This window comes from Cyphellophora europaea, assembly GCF_000365145.1.
Source record: "Cyphellophora europaea CBS 101466 unplaced genomic scaffold supercont1.11, whole genome shotgun sequence".
In the NCBI taxonomy this organism is placed as follows: Eukaryota; Fungi; Ascomycota; class Eurotiomycetes; order Chaetothyriales; family Cyphellophoraceae; genus Cyphellophora; species Cyphellophora europaea.
This window is the reverse complement of record NW_008481799.1, coordinates 284,905-298,529: the sequence shown is the minus strand read 5'-3', so window position 1 is coordinate 298,529 and position 13,625 is coordinate 284,905. Positions and strand designations below refer to the sequence as shown.

General features: G+C 54.3%; 5 protein-coding genes across 5 annotated transcripts; 2 read left to right on the top strand and 3 right to left on the bottom strand.

Moving 5' to 3' along the window:
- Positions 1–2,897: 2,897 nt before the first annotated feature.
- Positions 2,898–6,239, bottom strand: HMPREF1541_09772 (uncharacterized protein; the record flags this gene model as incomplete). The annotated part of the gene is made up of 1 exon (XM_008714445.1): positions 2,898–6,239. The coding sequence occupies one exon, from the start codon at positions 6,237–6,239 to the stop codon at positions 2,898–2,900; it is 3,342 nt and encodes a 1,113-aa protein (XP_008712667.1).
- A 220-nt stretch (positions 6,240–6,459) lies between these two features.
- Positions 6,460–7,830, bottom strand: HMPREF1541_09771 (uncharacterized protein; the record flags this gene model as incomplete). Its single annotated transcript, XM_008714444.1, has 1 exon — positions 6,460–7,830. One exon carries the CDS (start codon positions 7,828–7,830, stop codon positions 6,460–6,462), a length of 1,371 nt encoding a protein of 456 aa, XP_008712666.1.
- A 970-nt stretch (positions 7,831–8,800) lies between these two features.
- On the top strand, positions 8,801–10,361 carry HMPREF1541_09770 (uncharacterized protein; the record flags this gene model as incomplete). The annotated part of the gene is made up of 4 exons (XM_008714443.1): positions 8,801–8,813; positions 8,860–8,904; positions 8,952–9,384; positions 9,431–10,361. 4 exons carry the CDS (start codon positions 8,801–8,803, stop codon positions 10,359–10,361), a joined length of 1,422 nt encoding a protein of 473 aa, XP_008712665.1.
- A 521-nt stretch (positions 10,362–10,882) lies between these two features.
- On the top strand, positions 10,883–12,081 carry HMPREF1541_09769 (uncharacterized protein; the record flags this gene model as incomplete). The annotated part of the gene is made up of 2 exons (XM_008714442.1): positions 10,883–11,869; positions 11,917–12,081. 2 exons carry the CDS (start codon positions 10,883–10,885, stop codon positions 12,079–12,081), a joined length of 1,152 nt encoding a protein of 383 aa, XP_008712664.1.
- An 811-nt stretch (positions 12,082–12,892) lies between these two features.
- On the bottom strand, positions 12,893–13,195 carry HMPREF1541_09768 (uncharacterized protein; the record flags this gene model as incomplete). Its single annotated transcript, XM_008714441.1, has 1 exon — positions 12,893–13,195. One exon carries the CDS (start codon positions 13,193–13,195, stop codon positions 12,893–12,895), a length of 303 nt encoding a protein of 100 aa, XP_008712663.1.
- Positions 13,196–13,625: the final 430 nt, after the last annotated feature.

The window sequence follows — 13,625 nt, the reverse complement described above, 5'->3', positions numbered from 1 at the left end:
AAAGTGTGGGAAGGAATTTTGGGGCGAGGGGGACGCGCTGACTGGGCCTAGGGTGAGGACTGCGGCAGCGCCTGCAGCAGCAGCGCAGCAGTGGACGCCCAACTGGAGAGCGACAGCCGGGAAGGAGGCACCCAGAGCATCTTGGCCAACGCAGGTACGGAACTACGAAGGGCGCTGATGGCCAATTAGAAACTTGGGCGCGGGCTCTGTGGATCGAGCCCCTAGCTTAGCGTGTGTGGGTTCAACAAAGATGCTTGCGCGATGCTGCCGCCCTGACCCACCTACCCAGTACGCACTCGCCGTGGCCGCCACACGGGGAGTCGTCTCTCTTCGGCGTCTGCTGATGCTGATGCTAATGCTGATGCTTATGGTCATGCTGATGCCCATGCGAGGCGAGCCATGAGCCTGCGCTAGCAGCATAGAAGTCATCTACCCAGCAGTACGCATGCTGCGACGACGTTGCAGCGAACATTCTCTGCCGGCCAGATCTGCCACTAGTCACGACCGCCCAAGTGAACTTTGTCGGAGGTGTCCCTCGGTGCCCCTCGGCACACGCTCTTCGGCCCCTTTGCGTCACACACGGCGAAGCCACCGGCAGCCCACGAAGGCTGTGTGTATAGACCGTGTATCAGGATGGCGTCCAAGTGCGGCACCACTACATAGCTGCAGCAAAAGTCGGTAACATGTTGTGGACAAGCGATGCAAATAATTCTCCTGTTCGTGTCCTCCCTCGAGGCTGCAGCTGCGGTCGATCAACTGAGACAAGTCCGCTTACGTGCATGAAGCGCGAAAGGCTGTTGCACAACATCATGAAGGGAAAAAATGACTCCCAGTCATAGGGGTAGTACAGCGTTGAGCAGCAGCGGTCTGATGGGCGAATGGTCTTTTGCCCGTGGTCCAAAGCCAAGTCGTGGACCTCCCCCTCGTGTCCGTTAGTCCACATATGCTTCAGGTACGTTCGAGAAGCTCGCTTGGATTCGATGAGGTGGCCTCCGACACAAGACCACTATCGACAATTCTCAGGCTACGACGACACCAATTGCAAAGGTTTGCTTCCTAGGACGACCTGGTGTTCGGTCGAAGCACCCAAGGAGATCCCGTTGTTGGGTGTCCGATTGGGTGCAGGGCTTGAACAAGGCGCCAAGTCAGAGACAGCAGACTCGTCTTCCCGCTATGATTTGCCACAAATATCTGCAGCTACGCCACAAGCCGCCAGCGATGCAGCGCAGGTGTGGTAGGCATATGGCCGACTGCACCAGTATAGTTAATAGCCGCCAGCTGTTTGCCTTACCATAACGGACAATAGTCGTTCAACACGAGACCATCAGTGGTTATTCGACGCGATCGACTCGACGGCGCGACCGCTCGGAATGCTACTGAAGATCGCGCGAGAGAAACGGCCGTCATCCCAAGATAGAAACCGTCATGTGATGACTATGATACGGGCAAGACGTGGAGCGACCCATGCATTGGCTTGTCGAGTATTGCAGGGGGCCGCAGTACCCACGCTGTAGGCGGGCATGGACTATTCTCGATCAAGGTGTGCACCAATCCAGCCGTCGCCACTTTTTGTCGTTGAAGAACGAGCGCGGTTCATACTCGGCGCCCTCCATAGCGCCCTACCAACCGACACAGCTCATCCTTACTCAGTACAGGCTGCTGCTGTATCGGCACCAACCTCATCCGAGAGACATTGACGACAAGATCAGACACGCCGGGGTTCAGACGAACGCCCGTTACGATCTAGGTGCGACGAAAAGGGGGGGAAGGCGGTCAGGCGTCAGGGTCATCCCTTTTTTGCAGCAGCGGCTCACAAGCTCCTACTGTGTAAGCTTCGGAGCCATCTGCCGATTTTGCATTCGCGCTTAGGCACGATAGGTCAAGCGCCAGGTACCGTGGTCGTGCAGACGAATCAGTAGCTGGCTCACTGCAGGTACCCGGCACTCAAGGCCCCCCTTGTCGTCGCAGAATTAAAGCCTAAATGCGCCGCTCGCTCGGGTGCTTGGCATCGGTCGGCTCGTGCAAGAGTTCCTACAGTATTATCCCTATCCATCGGCGATGGCCTGGCTAAGACCCCAACTCCCGCACTGCTCGCTTGGCTTCCTTATCGCCAGCTGGTGCTCGCATGTTCGTGAAAGCTGCGGCAGAAAAAAAAAAGAAACCCTAGTTGCTCCTTCAAGCCCAGCCTCGCCCGACAGTGAATGCTGCAAACCGCGGGGGGCTAGCAACGCGTCAAAAAATGCGATCGCCGATGCGATATGCCAGCGCAGCATCCTGCGGAATGGCCGATCACACAATAATGGTCACGACGGCGAGCACGTGGGAAAGGCAAGGCGGTGAGTTTCCCACACCTCTTCGACGTTCTCGGGCAAATATGTACAATGCAAACCTTGCCGTCGAACTCGGTGTGGGTTGGGGCAGGGGAGGTATGTGGATTCCTGCGCGCGCGCACGCGCATCTTCGCTTGAATCCCGGTAGAGTCTGCGTAAACTCCAGCTTCAGTACGTACTGTACAACCATTCTCGATCCCCCCCCCGAGAGACCGAGACGGAAGCGAGCGTAACATCTATAGTTCATGCGTGTGTCTGTTTTACCTGTACGTGATCTAAGCCCACCCATGGTGTGTCTCACTTTTCAAAACTTTCTCGCGTCTTTGGTTTGCCTGATCCTGGTCAAGCCGTTGACCAGCATCTGTTAGTGATGACCAGGACTGTATCTCGGTCACAGTAACGGCAGGTTCCCTTCGAGCCCTGGTGCCTGATGCTTGTTACCTGATGCCAGCAGTCCCCTAGAATGAAAAGATCAGAAGGTAATGCACAAGGACGACTTCATGCTTGACGATAGTCATATCATCACCATCCCAGTGCTTATACATAAATACTGCCACTACCGATGCCTCACTTGACGACTTTCCCGTAGCCTTTGCTAAACAGCTCTGAGATATCCACCGATGACTTCTCGGTCGCCTTGCGTGCCTTGGTGCCATCCATCACCAACTCCTCTTCCTCCTCCGCACCGCAGGAATTCCGTTTCGGAGTCGTCGTTCTTGGCCGTTCCAGCAACTGTTGCACCTGTGCTTCACGTTCCGCCTGCTCTTCGGCCGCACGCAGCAGCTCCCGACTGGACTTCTTGTTGCCCCTATCCCAGCCTTGCTGCAGCAGGTCTGCGGCTGATTCCTCGAACCGTTTCTTGACGTCAGGATCCTGTTCCAGTGCTTGGAATATTTCCGTGTCACCCGGCTTGAATGTGAACCACAGAGCCTTGAGAATGAGCTCCAGATGCAGAATCGCTAGGACCGTGGCAATCAGCGTCAGCCAGAATAACAGGCTGCGGCCCCAGCTCTCGAAAATGCTTCCCCTCACATTGTAGATCTCATCCCTCGGGTCATAGAGGGCGCCCAAGATGATATTCCACAGCCACCACCCCCCGACCTCGATGAAAATCGCGGCAGCCGCCGTCGCCGTCTTGTTGTGCAAATCTATCGCTTGCAGTTTCAGGTTGATGATCGTAACGCAGGCGCTGAAACCGAGTACTCCCAATGAAAACACTCGATTGTCCTCCCTGATGAGTGCCTGGCCATACATGCTGAAAATCATAAAGTACACAATGATGGCTTCAACTGCCCCGAGCGTTGCCCAATAAAGGTACTGTTTGAAGTTGAACCCCAAACGCTTTTGACCGATGCTGTAAAGCTCCGGAACTGCCAGCAAGGTCGCGGGTCGCATATCTTGTTCGAAGACCCCCATGAAGATAACAGGGAGGCTTGTGAAGAGCGTGTTGAACATCGACAAGCTCCAAGGCTCGTACAAACTCGTGCCTGTGTACCCGTTCCAGCGCTGGTATGTGGCCTGGACCAAGTAAAAGATCATCTCCTTCCAGAAAGTACCGAGCGTGTACTTGCAGATTCGAACGTAGTTCCATCGCCCATGCACCAATAACAGCTTGACCAGGAAACGAAATTGTCCGATCGAGTAGTCTGAAGTCCTTGCGGCTTGCATACCCTCTTTGCCTGCGATCCCGATGCCTACATGTGCTTCTTGGATCATGGCGATGTCATTGGCACCATCGCCAATCGCCAAAGTCACGGACCCTTTGACTCTAAAACGAATTGCTCGGACCAGGTTAGCCTTCTGACTCGGAGAGGCTCTGCAGCACACCACAGAATCGGCCAAGACGGCAAGCTCGGTGAAAGCGTTCTTAACAGCTGCATCATTTTCCATCGCCGTCAGTGTCTGACCGTCAATCACCAGAACAGAATGCGCAACAGTGTCACCCTTGATATCAGCGGTTGTGGCACTCATACGAGCCTCCAAGTCGCCCTCCAGATGATCGAGAACGGCCACGCTCGAGTATGGCTTGATCAAGCGACAAGACTGTCCAATATTGATCGCAGTCTCACGCTTGTCGCCAGTCAACATCCACATCTTGATGCCTGCTCGACGAAATCGGTCTATGGCGTCAGGCACGCCATCCTGGAGCTTGTCTTCGATAGCAGTAGCACCTAGTAGATCGAGATGTGTTTCGATCAGCGCACCAGCTGCTTCCATCTTCTCCTGGCGTTCGACCAGACTTGTCGAAGCATCCGCGTACGCCTCACGCCACTCCTTATATTCGGCCTCGGACAGAAACTTGTAGCCGTACAGCAGAGTCCGGAGACCTTCTGTTGCAAAGTCGTCGATATGCTGGAAGCAACGCTCAAAGGTAGCGTGGTCGTCCATCGCCACACCCTCGTCAACGAGGTGATCAAGCTCTCCGTTGTAGGTGGAGGACCATGTCGTGTTCGTGCGAAGAAGCGATGGACGCGGGTCGGCAGATGCTCGTGGTGTAGCCTCATGAAGTGATTGCGGTGGAGTATAGAAGGAGTTGCTGTCGCGAGGCACGGACATGTCCACGTCACTTTCCCGTTCCTTCAGCCAAAAGTCAACACTTTGGCGTGCAGTTGTGCCTCTACCGATGGCCACACTGCTTGATCTCCGCTGACTGGAGCTCCGCCCAGTGATGGTGATCGACTGAGACGTTCGTGTATCACCGGGAGTTTGGAGCTGCGTGCTTCTTCGCCGCAAAGCATGCTGGGCCTCTAGACTCTTTCGTTCACTAGCCCGACGACGGACGTTGGTAGTGCTCTCCCTAACTAAATCGGACAGCTGGAGAAGGTTTTTGATGGTTGTGTCTGCGCCCTTTGTGAATAAGCATATCCTCTGGTCAGGCATCCGGACAATAATAGACATTCGTTTCCTCAGACTCGAGAACTCGATTACGTCAAGGATTTCGTATGTTGCGTACGATGGTTCTTCTTCCGTGCCATTGGGATACGACTTGATGGTGATTGACTCAGCCTGTCTGTCGGTTACAATGTAACCTAGATCCTTGGCTGCGGTCACCAACGCGACCTCATCTGGTGAAGAAGCCTGGAATTCGGTCTCCCCGTCATCGTCTTTCTCGGGTGTCGCAGTATGGCAGAGTGCCAACGCAAGGATAAAAAACTTTGCCTTCTGAGCGTAGACCGAGTTGGGCTTTTGGTAAATGTACTCGAGCAGCTGTTCCGTCTTGCCACAGTGCAGAGATGCTGCTGTTCGAGCACTGGGCTTCCAGTCCATACCTTGCATCGAAGCACGAGTGTAACCTGATCTCTGCGACAGACCCGCGAATGACTTCTTTGGGTCCTGCGGTCCTGATGGCGAAACATTCGAAACATTTTCTTTGCCTTTAATCCTTCTCTTCTTGTGACGGAGCTTGGGTTTCTGAGGACCGTTAAGTGCTTCTGCTTGCAAGTCGAAGTCATGCAGCCAGGCTGTGCCAGCCAGACTCATCTTGCGGAACTTCATTGAATTGTTTGTCAGCGTTCCAGTCTTGTCAGAGAAAATGTAGCTGACTTGGCCAAGTTCCTCGTTGATGGTCGAGGTGTGCGGCTCCATTGGTGTATCGGACTCCGGGTCATACATATCGATGTCGTTCATTTGAATCATCTGGATGACCTTCACAATCTCCAGCGAGACGTACAGCGACAAAGGCAACATGGTGTTGAACATGATGACGAACGAGGTGAAGACGTGCCCGATTCTGACTTCGGCTTCGCGCAGATACCACGAGTCATCTTCGGTAGTGCTTTGCCAGGCGAGATACAAGGGTGTCAAAAGCCCAGCCATGAAGAAGACAAGGAAGGCAACGAACATGACCACTCGATTGACATCAGCTTGCAGCGCGGGAGCTTTGGTCCGTGGGTTCTTGTTCGCATTCATTCGGATCTTGCATTCCCTAATATGCATTAGTCAAGTTGGATTGGAATGCTTTGGGACAGGAGGATTCTGGCTACTACGGCACGTGAATACTCGCCAATGAGGGGACTCACTCTCCTGTTCGCATCGTCAGTTAAGTTGCATTGAAAAAAGAAGCGCCTCAGGAAGGGAAGACTATTTTGAGGTACGTCCGAGCTGGAACTACCCGTCCAAACGGGCATCCTCAACCCAGGTCGATCCCGAGCGACTTACCGGTATAAATAACAAGACCGAGAGCGGCAGGCATGTTCCGAAGTACACTGCCGCGATAGATTACCTCACCGTTGGTCAGAGGTAGGGTCTGGCCCCCAACCGTGACCTTGCCCTCAAATTTGTAGAGATCCAGGTTTGGATCTTCCACCACGAAATCTGCTTCTAAATGAACAACAGCATCAAGTGTCGAGCAACGACCACTAAGGTCCTTTAAAGGCTTCTTCGTCTTCAGGTTCGTTTCCCCATCTAAGCTCTTGGTCTCGACGAAGGCGGCCTCAGTCGGTTCGTCTGCGTGTAAAAGCACCACATCGGCCGGAGTGGGCTCATCTCGCTCCAGCAAGACTACATCTCCGACTGCGACGTCCTGCCACTTCTTAGTGCTCCAGCCAGCTGTATCAGTTTCAGGATATGAAAAATCCTTCTCAGGCAGCCGGTCCTGCGATCCTCTCAATGTCTGATGGACAAGCACGTCGACCTCTCTTAGATTGTCCTCTTTGTCGAGGCGATGCCGCCGGAGATCGTCGTATCCCTCTTTGGCCATGGATATGAGCACGAAGATCATTAACGGCACAATAGTAGTGTACTGTCCAGTCGTACTCAATCCTGGAATCATCTGCAAAATTGCAATGATCAAGAAATAAAAATTGGCCAGCTTGCTGAACTGTGCGATGAGCTGCCGAGGAAAGAAGTTCCATGGCGTATACCGGCAGCTGACAATAGTATTGTCTACGTGCGGTTTCCCCGTCCTGTCGTCAAGAAGGGGTTCTGAACGGGCCGCTGTCACCGTGACGTTGCGCCCACGTAGGCTAGGAGGCAGAGACTTCCTTTCAAAAATCTGGTCGATGCGATGAGGAAGGGCTGAGAGTGCAGACAACCAATGCTTCCAAAATGGCACACGTCGCCTACGTCTCTCTGAAGCACTGTTTATGTTTGCGGCCTTGTTTGCGGGGGCCGAGATTTCCCCTTCTCTTGTACTTATAGTGCTCTTCTTACTTGCAGAGGCCTGGCGTTCCAATTCGATCGGACGCTCATGCTCGCTCGCGCGTCGCTTTATGTTCTGGGCGAAAATTGAACGACGTAACGAATAGCCGCGATTGCGCCCACGGGTCGGTGAGTTCTGAGCTGGCAGTGGGCTGGCCACTCGGGAGCCTCCTGGATGGTCCTCATCATATGAGAACGTCACTCGTGGTGTTGCAGGAAGAGGGATATTGCGGGCGCTACCAGACAAACTGTCGACTGTAGAAGTGGGTGATAGACTACTCTGACTGGAAGACACGGGCTCCGCACTGTGATCGCCATCCGGAGGCGGTTGGTTGGACGAAGGTTGTTCGGAAGCTGACATGGTCATTCAGACCATTATTGCATAGACAGAATGTTATCAATGCGCCGACAGGGCTTCTAGAGTGCGATCAAGACATCCTAGTGGTAAAGAGTGACTCGCGTGGCAGTCGCGACGAAGGACCTGCCCTGTCTATACGAATAAAGAGGTCGCGAAAATGCAGGCTCCCGTATAACATCCTCATTGACGCCAGAGGCAGGGCTGGCGACGCCGAGGCATGGCATGGGGGCGGTGCAGCGCAGCTTTTGGCCGGTTATGGCGTGGGGAAGGTGCCGAAAGCGTGGCAGCGGACAGGATACTCCGTACTCTATACCGAACCAATGGGGTTGCAGCAGAAATTCCATCCTCCTCCCAGACAAGCCTGGGGATCGCTGCTGCACAAGTGCATGAGTGGGATGGATTCTAGAAGGATGGGCTCTACTTGTGTGTTCCTACGAATGTACAGGTGCCTCAATAGAGCAAGCGTCCATTGCTGTTCCTCAAGTATCATCTCTGTCAACGACGGTGTGCTTGCCACGCCAGCTTTGCATGCGACATTATTGATCATTGCGCTGAATTGAACAAGCGACACTCTCTTTTCTGAACATGCATAAGCAGTGGCTGTCTTCTAAGCCGTCTGACCGGCCAGTGTGGTGCGTTAGATCGAATATAAACATGCCCGGTCGGACGTATGCATGGCTGCACCATTATTTTTTTTTAATTACTGAGAACAACCTCTGACACCCCTCACGCCTGGCCGCATGCTGGCAGCTGATTTCTATTACTGTCTGCTTCAGGCATCCAGATCGTGTATCTCGGTTTAGATCTCCGGATCGTGGCGTCGCATCTTTTGGTAGCTGATGAGTGCCAAGCCTGCAAGGCTGCGCTCGCAAGGCCACGAGTCCGGGTTGTTATCCATCTTTTTTCTACAGTCTTAACTGACTTCTACTTGCCCTCTACAATCTTGCAGACTCCTCGGTCTCAGTCGCGAACCATGCTGTGTGCTAGTAAGGCTCCTATACATCGTGTCAATTGGCTACTGACCATGCGCAGTTTCTGGAGAAGCTCCTCAAGTGCCTGTCGTTTCCTCCAAGTCAGGTACGCGCCGACGTAGTCTGGGGCTGGACGCCGCTAATTGTGCGCAGGAAATGTCTATGAGAAGCGTCTGATTGAGACATACATCACCGAGAATGGAACCGAGCCTTCGACAGGCGAAAGCCTAACCGTTGACGACCTAATCGACCTCAAAACCCCACAATCTGTCCGACCACGACCTCCCACCTTGACCTCCATACCTTCTTTACTCAGTGTCTTCCAAGAAGAATGGGATGCGCTTGCTCTCGAAACATATACGCTTCGGCAGAACCTTACTCAAACACGGCAAGAGCTCAGCAACGCCCTCTACCAGAATGATGCCGCGATCAGAGTCATCGCTCGGCTGACCAAAGAACGCGACGAAGCCCGCGAAGCTCTCGGCAAGGTCAACGTTGCTGCGCCCACCAATGGTGACGCCATGCATGTTGACTCTGCTCCCCTACCAGCAAGGGTCGTGGAGAAGATTCAGACCGCGCAAGACAGGTTCGTATGTCGATCACTTGAGTTAACTAAAACTAACATGCTATAGCCTCTCTGCTACCCGACGAAAGCGCCCGGTGCCCGAAGAATGGGCTACTGGCGAAAGCGTTGCAACATACACCCCCAAAGTCATGACGCAGACCCAATACCCCGGAGGCTCCGCGCTTGCTGTCCATCAGTCTGGAGATCTAGTGCTGGCTGGCGGTGTCGATGGCGGTGTCGATGTGTTCTCAGTCGCCCGAAATCAAGTCGTTCAGTCATTCACCGCTGGATCTGGCACGATCACTGGTGCCGCTTGGGCTGGTGAACGGGCAATCATTTCGACGTCAAAAGGTCAAGTCAGTGTCCGAGATGCCGCCTCCGGGTCAGAGCTTGGTCTTTTCACTGCGCATACTAGTGGTGTCTCGGCCGTCACAGTGCACCCAAGTGGAGAGTTGTTCGCTTCTGTGGGCGCAGACGGAATTTATGTGGTCTATGACATCGAGACAATGAGCGTAGCAACACAAGTTGCGAGTGGCGGAGCCTTCACCTGTGCGCGATTTCATCCCGATGGCCACCTTCTTGCGGCCGGCGGGCCCGGTGGTCAGATTAAAGTCTACGATGTCAAAACTGGCACTGAGGCTGCCGTCTTCGCGTTTGGCTCCCCTCTCAAGCAGATCATCTTTTCGGAGAATGGTATCTGGCTCGCTGCGATTGCCGAGAACTCGACGACAATTTCGGTCTGGGATATCAGAAAATCGACGGAGATCAAGGCTTTGGAGACAAACGGCGTTATTGCGTCGATCGATTGGGACTACACCGGACAGTTCTTGGTCTCAGCTGGGCCAAGTGGCATAACAGTCAATCAGTATTCAAAGGCATCAAAAGCATGGACTGAGCCGCTGAAGCTCGCTGTGCCAGCCACAGCTGTTGCATGGGGCAAGTCGGCGCAGAGTCTATTGACATTGAGCAGCGAGGGCGCGATCACGGTATTGGCATGAGATACGAATTTCGGGACGGATCCTAGAATGTGTTACTAGCAGAAGGCATGGGCTCGGAAAATGCAAAATACCCAGCTAGCGCATGCTTCGATTTCAAAGAGGGCCATAAGGAGGGAAAGTCTCTGAACCCTAAGTAAGGACTCTCACATACTCAATCTGCTCCATCTGACGTTCCCTCCCGTTGTTGCGGTGCTTCCTCATGTAAAGCACTGTAAAGTCTGGGGTTGCCTTCACCTGAGGTTCTGCCTGTGACGTTGTGCCAAGATACGCGTTCACGCGGCGGCGTTAAAGGGTAAACTCCGGCTACGGGATTCAACGACGCCTCCAGTTGTGTTCTGTGACTTGACACTACACTTTCGCCTCTCACCATCTCTCTCGCCATCTCAAGGGATCGCACAGCTGCTGTTTTAGCCGAGAGGGTGTCGCTATGTCGTCTGCCCGGCCGACAGGCTCTCAATCCACCATCTCTGGCAGGAAAGTGAGTTTCGACCGCCCCGCCCGGCGAAGGCAAGGCAGGTAAAATGACTGACATTGCTCAGAGAAACAGGAACGAAATCACCCGCTCAGAGAGTCGCACCTCCAGCGAAGAACCTGTTGTCAAGCGTCGAAGAGTTCATCGTACTCCCACAGCATCGAACACTCCACAGCCGCCAGTCGCATCGATCCGCCACGAAAGAGACGGCTTTGACTTTAGGAGACCAGTCATGTCGAATCCAAGTCCAGCTTTGATTGACCTCACTGGGGATGATGACGACGAAGATAGGCTTTCCGAGGTACTGGGCTTCAACCAAGAGCAGGATGTGTTTCCCGATGATATTCCGGAATCCTACGTTCGCGATCATCGAACCCCTGGCGACATAGACGAGGCTACCCTCCCACCACCGCCGCCTAGATCACGACCGTACATTATCGATGTTTCAGACGATGATGAGTATCAACCGGAGGGCGCAGGGTCGCGGCCGAATGCAGAAGTAAGGCGTGCGTCGACTAGCTCCGATATTGTCTTTGTTGGCGAGCGGATTGCCACACCTCCCATCAACCCCACACCGAACAACCGTCGTCCGTCACTACGAGATCGTCCTCCGACTCCCGGGCCTCACCGCCAGCGCCGGCCTCGCAACATGGCTGCCCCGCCTCCGCTGCCCGGTCTTGGCGGCCTGCCCGATCTCATTCGCAGAAGTACACATGCGCTTCTGGGGGGGTTTGCACCGCCATTTCTGCAGCCAAATCCCAACGCAGTTGCCAATAACGCCAACTTCGACAACGACGACTTTGAGATTGTTCAATTTGATTACGGTCAAGCAGCATTCCCAATGGGCGACCGATCGTCCGAAACGCCCCAGGCGACCCCAGGTGAGGCTTATAAGGCTCCACCACCGGTACCAGAAGGTTTCGCCGGCGATGTAGAGGAGGACGGCATCTACATCTGCCCGCGTTGCGACGAAGAATTGGCTACGGGGGACACCGAAGAGAAGCAGCAGGTGTGGGTGGTCAAGCAGTGTGGCCATGTAAGTTTCAATCTCTTCCTCACAATCTTCTAGCCTAACAGATTCAGGTCTACTGTGGTGGCTGTGCTCGTCAGCGAGTACTCCGGAATGGCACCAAGAAGGACAAGAAACAGTCAGCGAAAGATGGCACTCTTGCTTTCAAAATTTGTGCTGTCGAGGATTGCCACGAGAAGGTGGACACGAAGGGTGCAATGATTCAGGTATACCTGTAAGATCTGCAGCTTTCACAGCCTGGAAGCATGAGACAGGCCGAGGACGCGAAACACGAACACAGGGCTAGCGACAAGTCTGTAGCAGCGGGCTTCATATGAGACTTGGACCACGTCAGATCATCGGTCTCGACTCATCACGGAGAGCACGGGATCACGGCAGGGTTGGCGGCACAATTAGCTACCAAGACCTGTCACCACTGCCTTCCACGAGAAGCCGGCTTTTGAATCGCCAAGGGCGGAATCTGCATTACGATACCCAGGAGCTGATATCATTTAAGCATGGCGTTGGGGTCTAATGAGCGAACCGAAAGGATACGAGACAATGCAATGAAATTTGCTACTTGACCTACACTGTCCGAAAGCCCCAATTCCTGATGTAATTGCTGTTCGTTTGTGATAGTACAAGTCCCCGCTGATGATCTCCAGACCTCGGCGGGGGTCGCGAGGAGATCTGCGAGTCTCTTCAGACGACGAGACAGGCTTGTTAGCGAGGCTAGGCGATAGACACTCTCACCGGCTCTGTAGCACCCACAAAGCCAAATACACGTTGAATTCGCTCCTTCAGGTCGGACCACTCGTCTGTGCGTTGGAGGGCACGACTCATCCATCGTTCGCGTGTCAACAAAGCTACGCGGCATACCCAGGACGAACTCGACTTTGCAGCTGTCGTAGCCCTTCCACGGTCCATGAACCTGAGACACACAGGGCCGCGTGTAGCAAGCCCTAGCCACAACACTGAATCCACCTGATGTCGGCATCCCTCCCACCGCAGAGCCCATCCACCCTAAAGACCACACATCTCCTCTCTTCTTCATATCCTCTTGATCCCGCCATGCATCGGACTCCAAACGCCCCTCACGCTCTCATTCGCAGCCACGACCTTCCTCGCCCCCAACCTCCGATTCTTCTTGCCATCGTTCCCCAGCAGCCCCTCTACTTTCTGACGGATCTCCTCGACGCGCAGGTTGCGCACGCACACGGCCTTCTCGCGGCCGTTGACGTACTGCGCTTTCAGCACGGGGTGCTTCCCGGGGCGCGGGCTGATCTTGAACTCGACGTGCGGGTGTGATGAGGTTAATTGGGGGAGGTGTGCGGAGCGGAGGAAGGAGTTCATGCCCCGCGAGGAGCCGGCCCAGTCGCAGTAGTGGAGAGAGAGGGAGAGGATGGGCGGGATGTAGGTGGCGCTGGCGCCGTTCTGTCAGGGGAGATGGGTGGTTAGTTCGGGGAGACCTGGGTATTATTCAATGGAGGGGAGGGGGCAGCGTACGAGGGAGGAGGCGACGGTACGGATGCCGAGAGCTGGCATCTTGGTGCGTGTTGTTATTGAGTCATGGGATGTTTGCGATGTGTGGCTTGTGTTGCGATGAGATGATGGCAAGGTACTAATGCGGTGCAGGTCGTCGCGGAAAGATTTCTGCCAAGATTGAAGGCTCCGATTGGTTAGAATATATAAGGCTGTGACAAGGCTGCAGATATTCTACCAATCAAGTCATCCCATGCTACCTTGGTCGAGCTGCGTTGAGGTAGAACCCATAACGACAGAA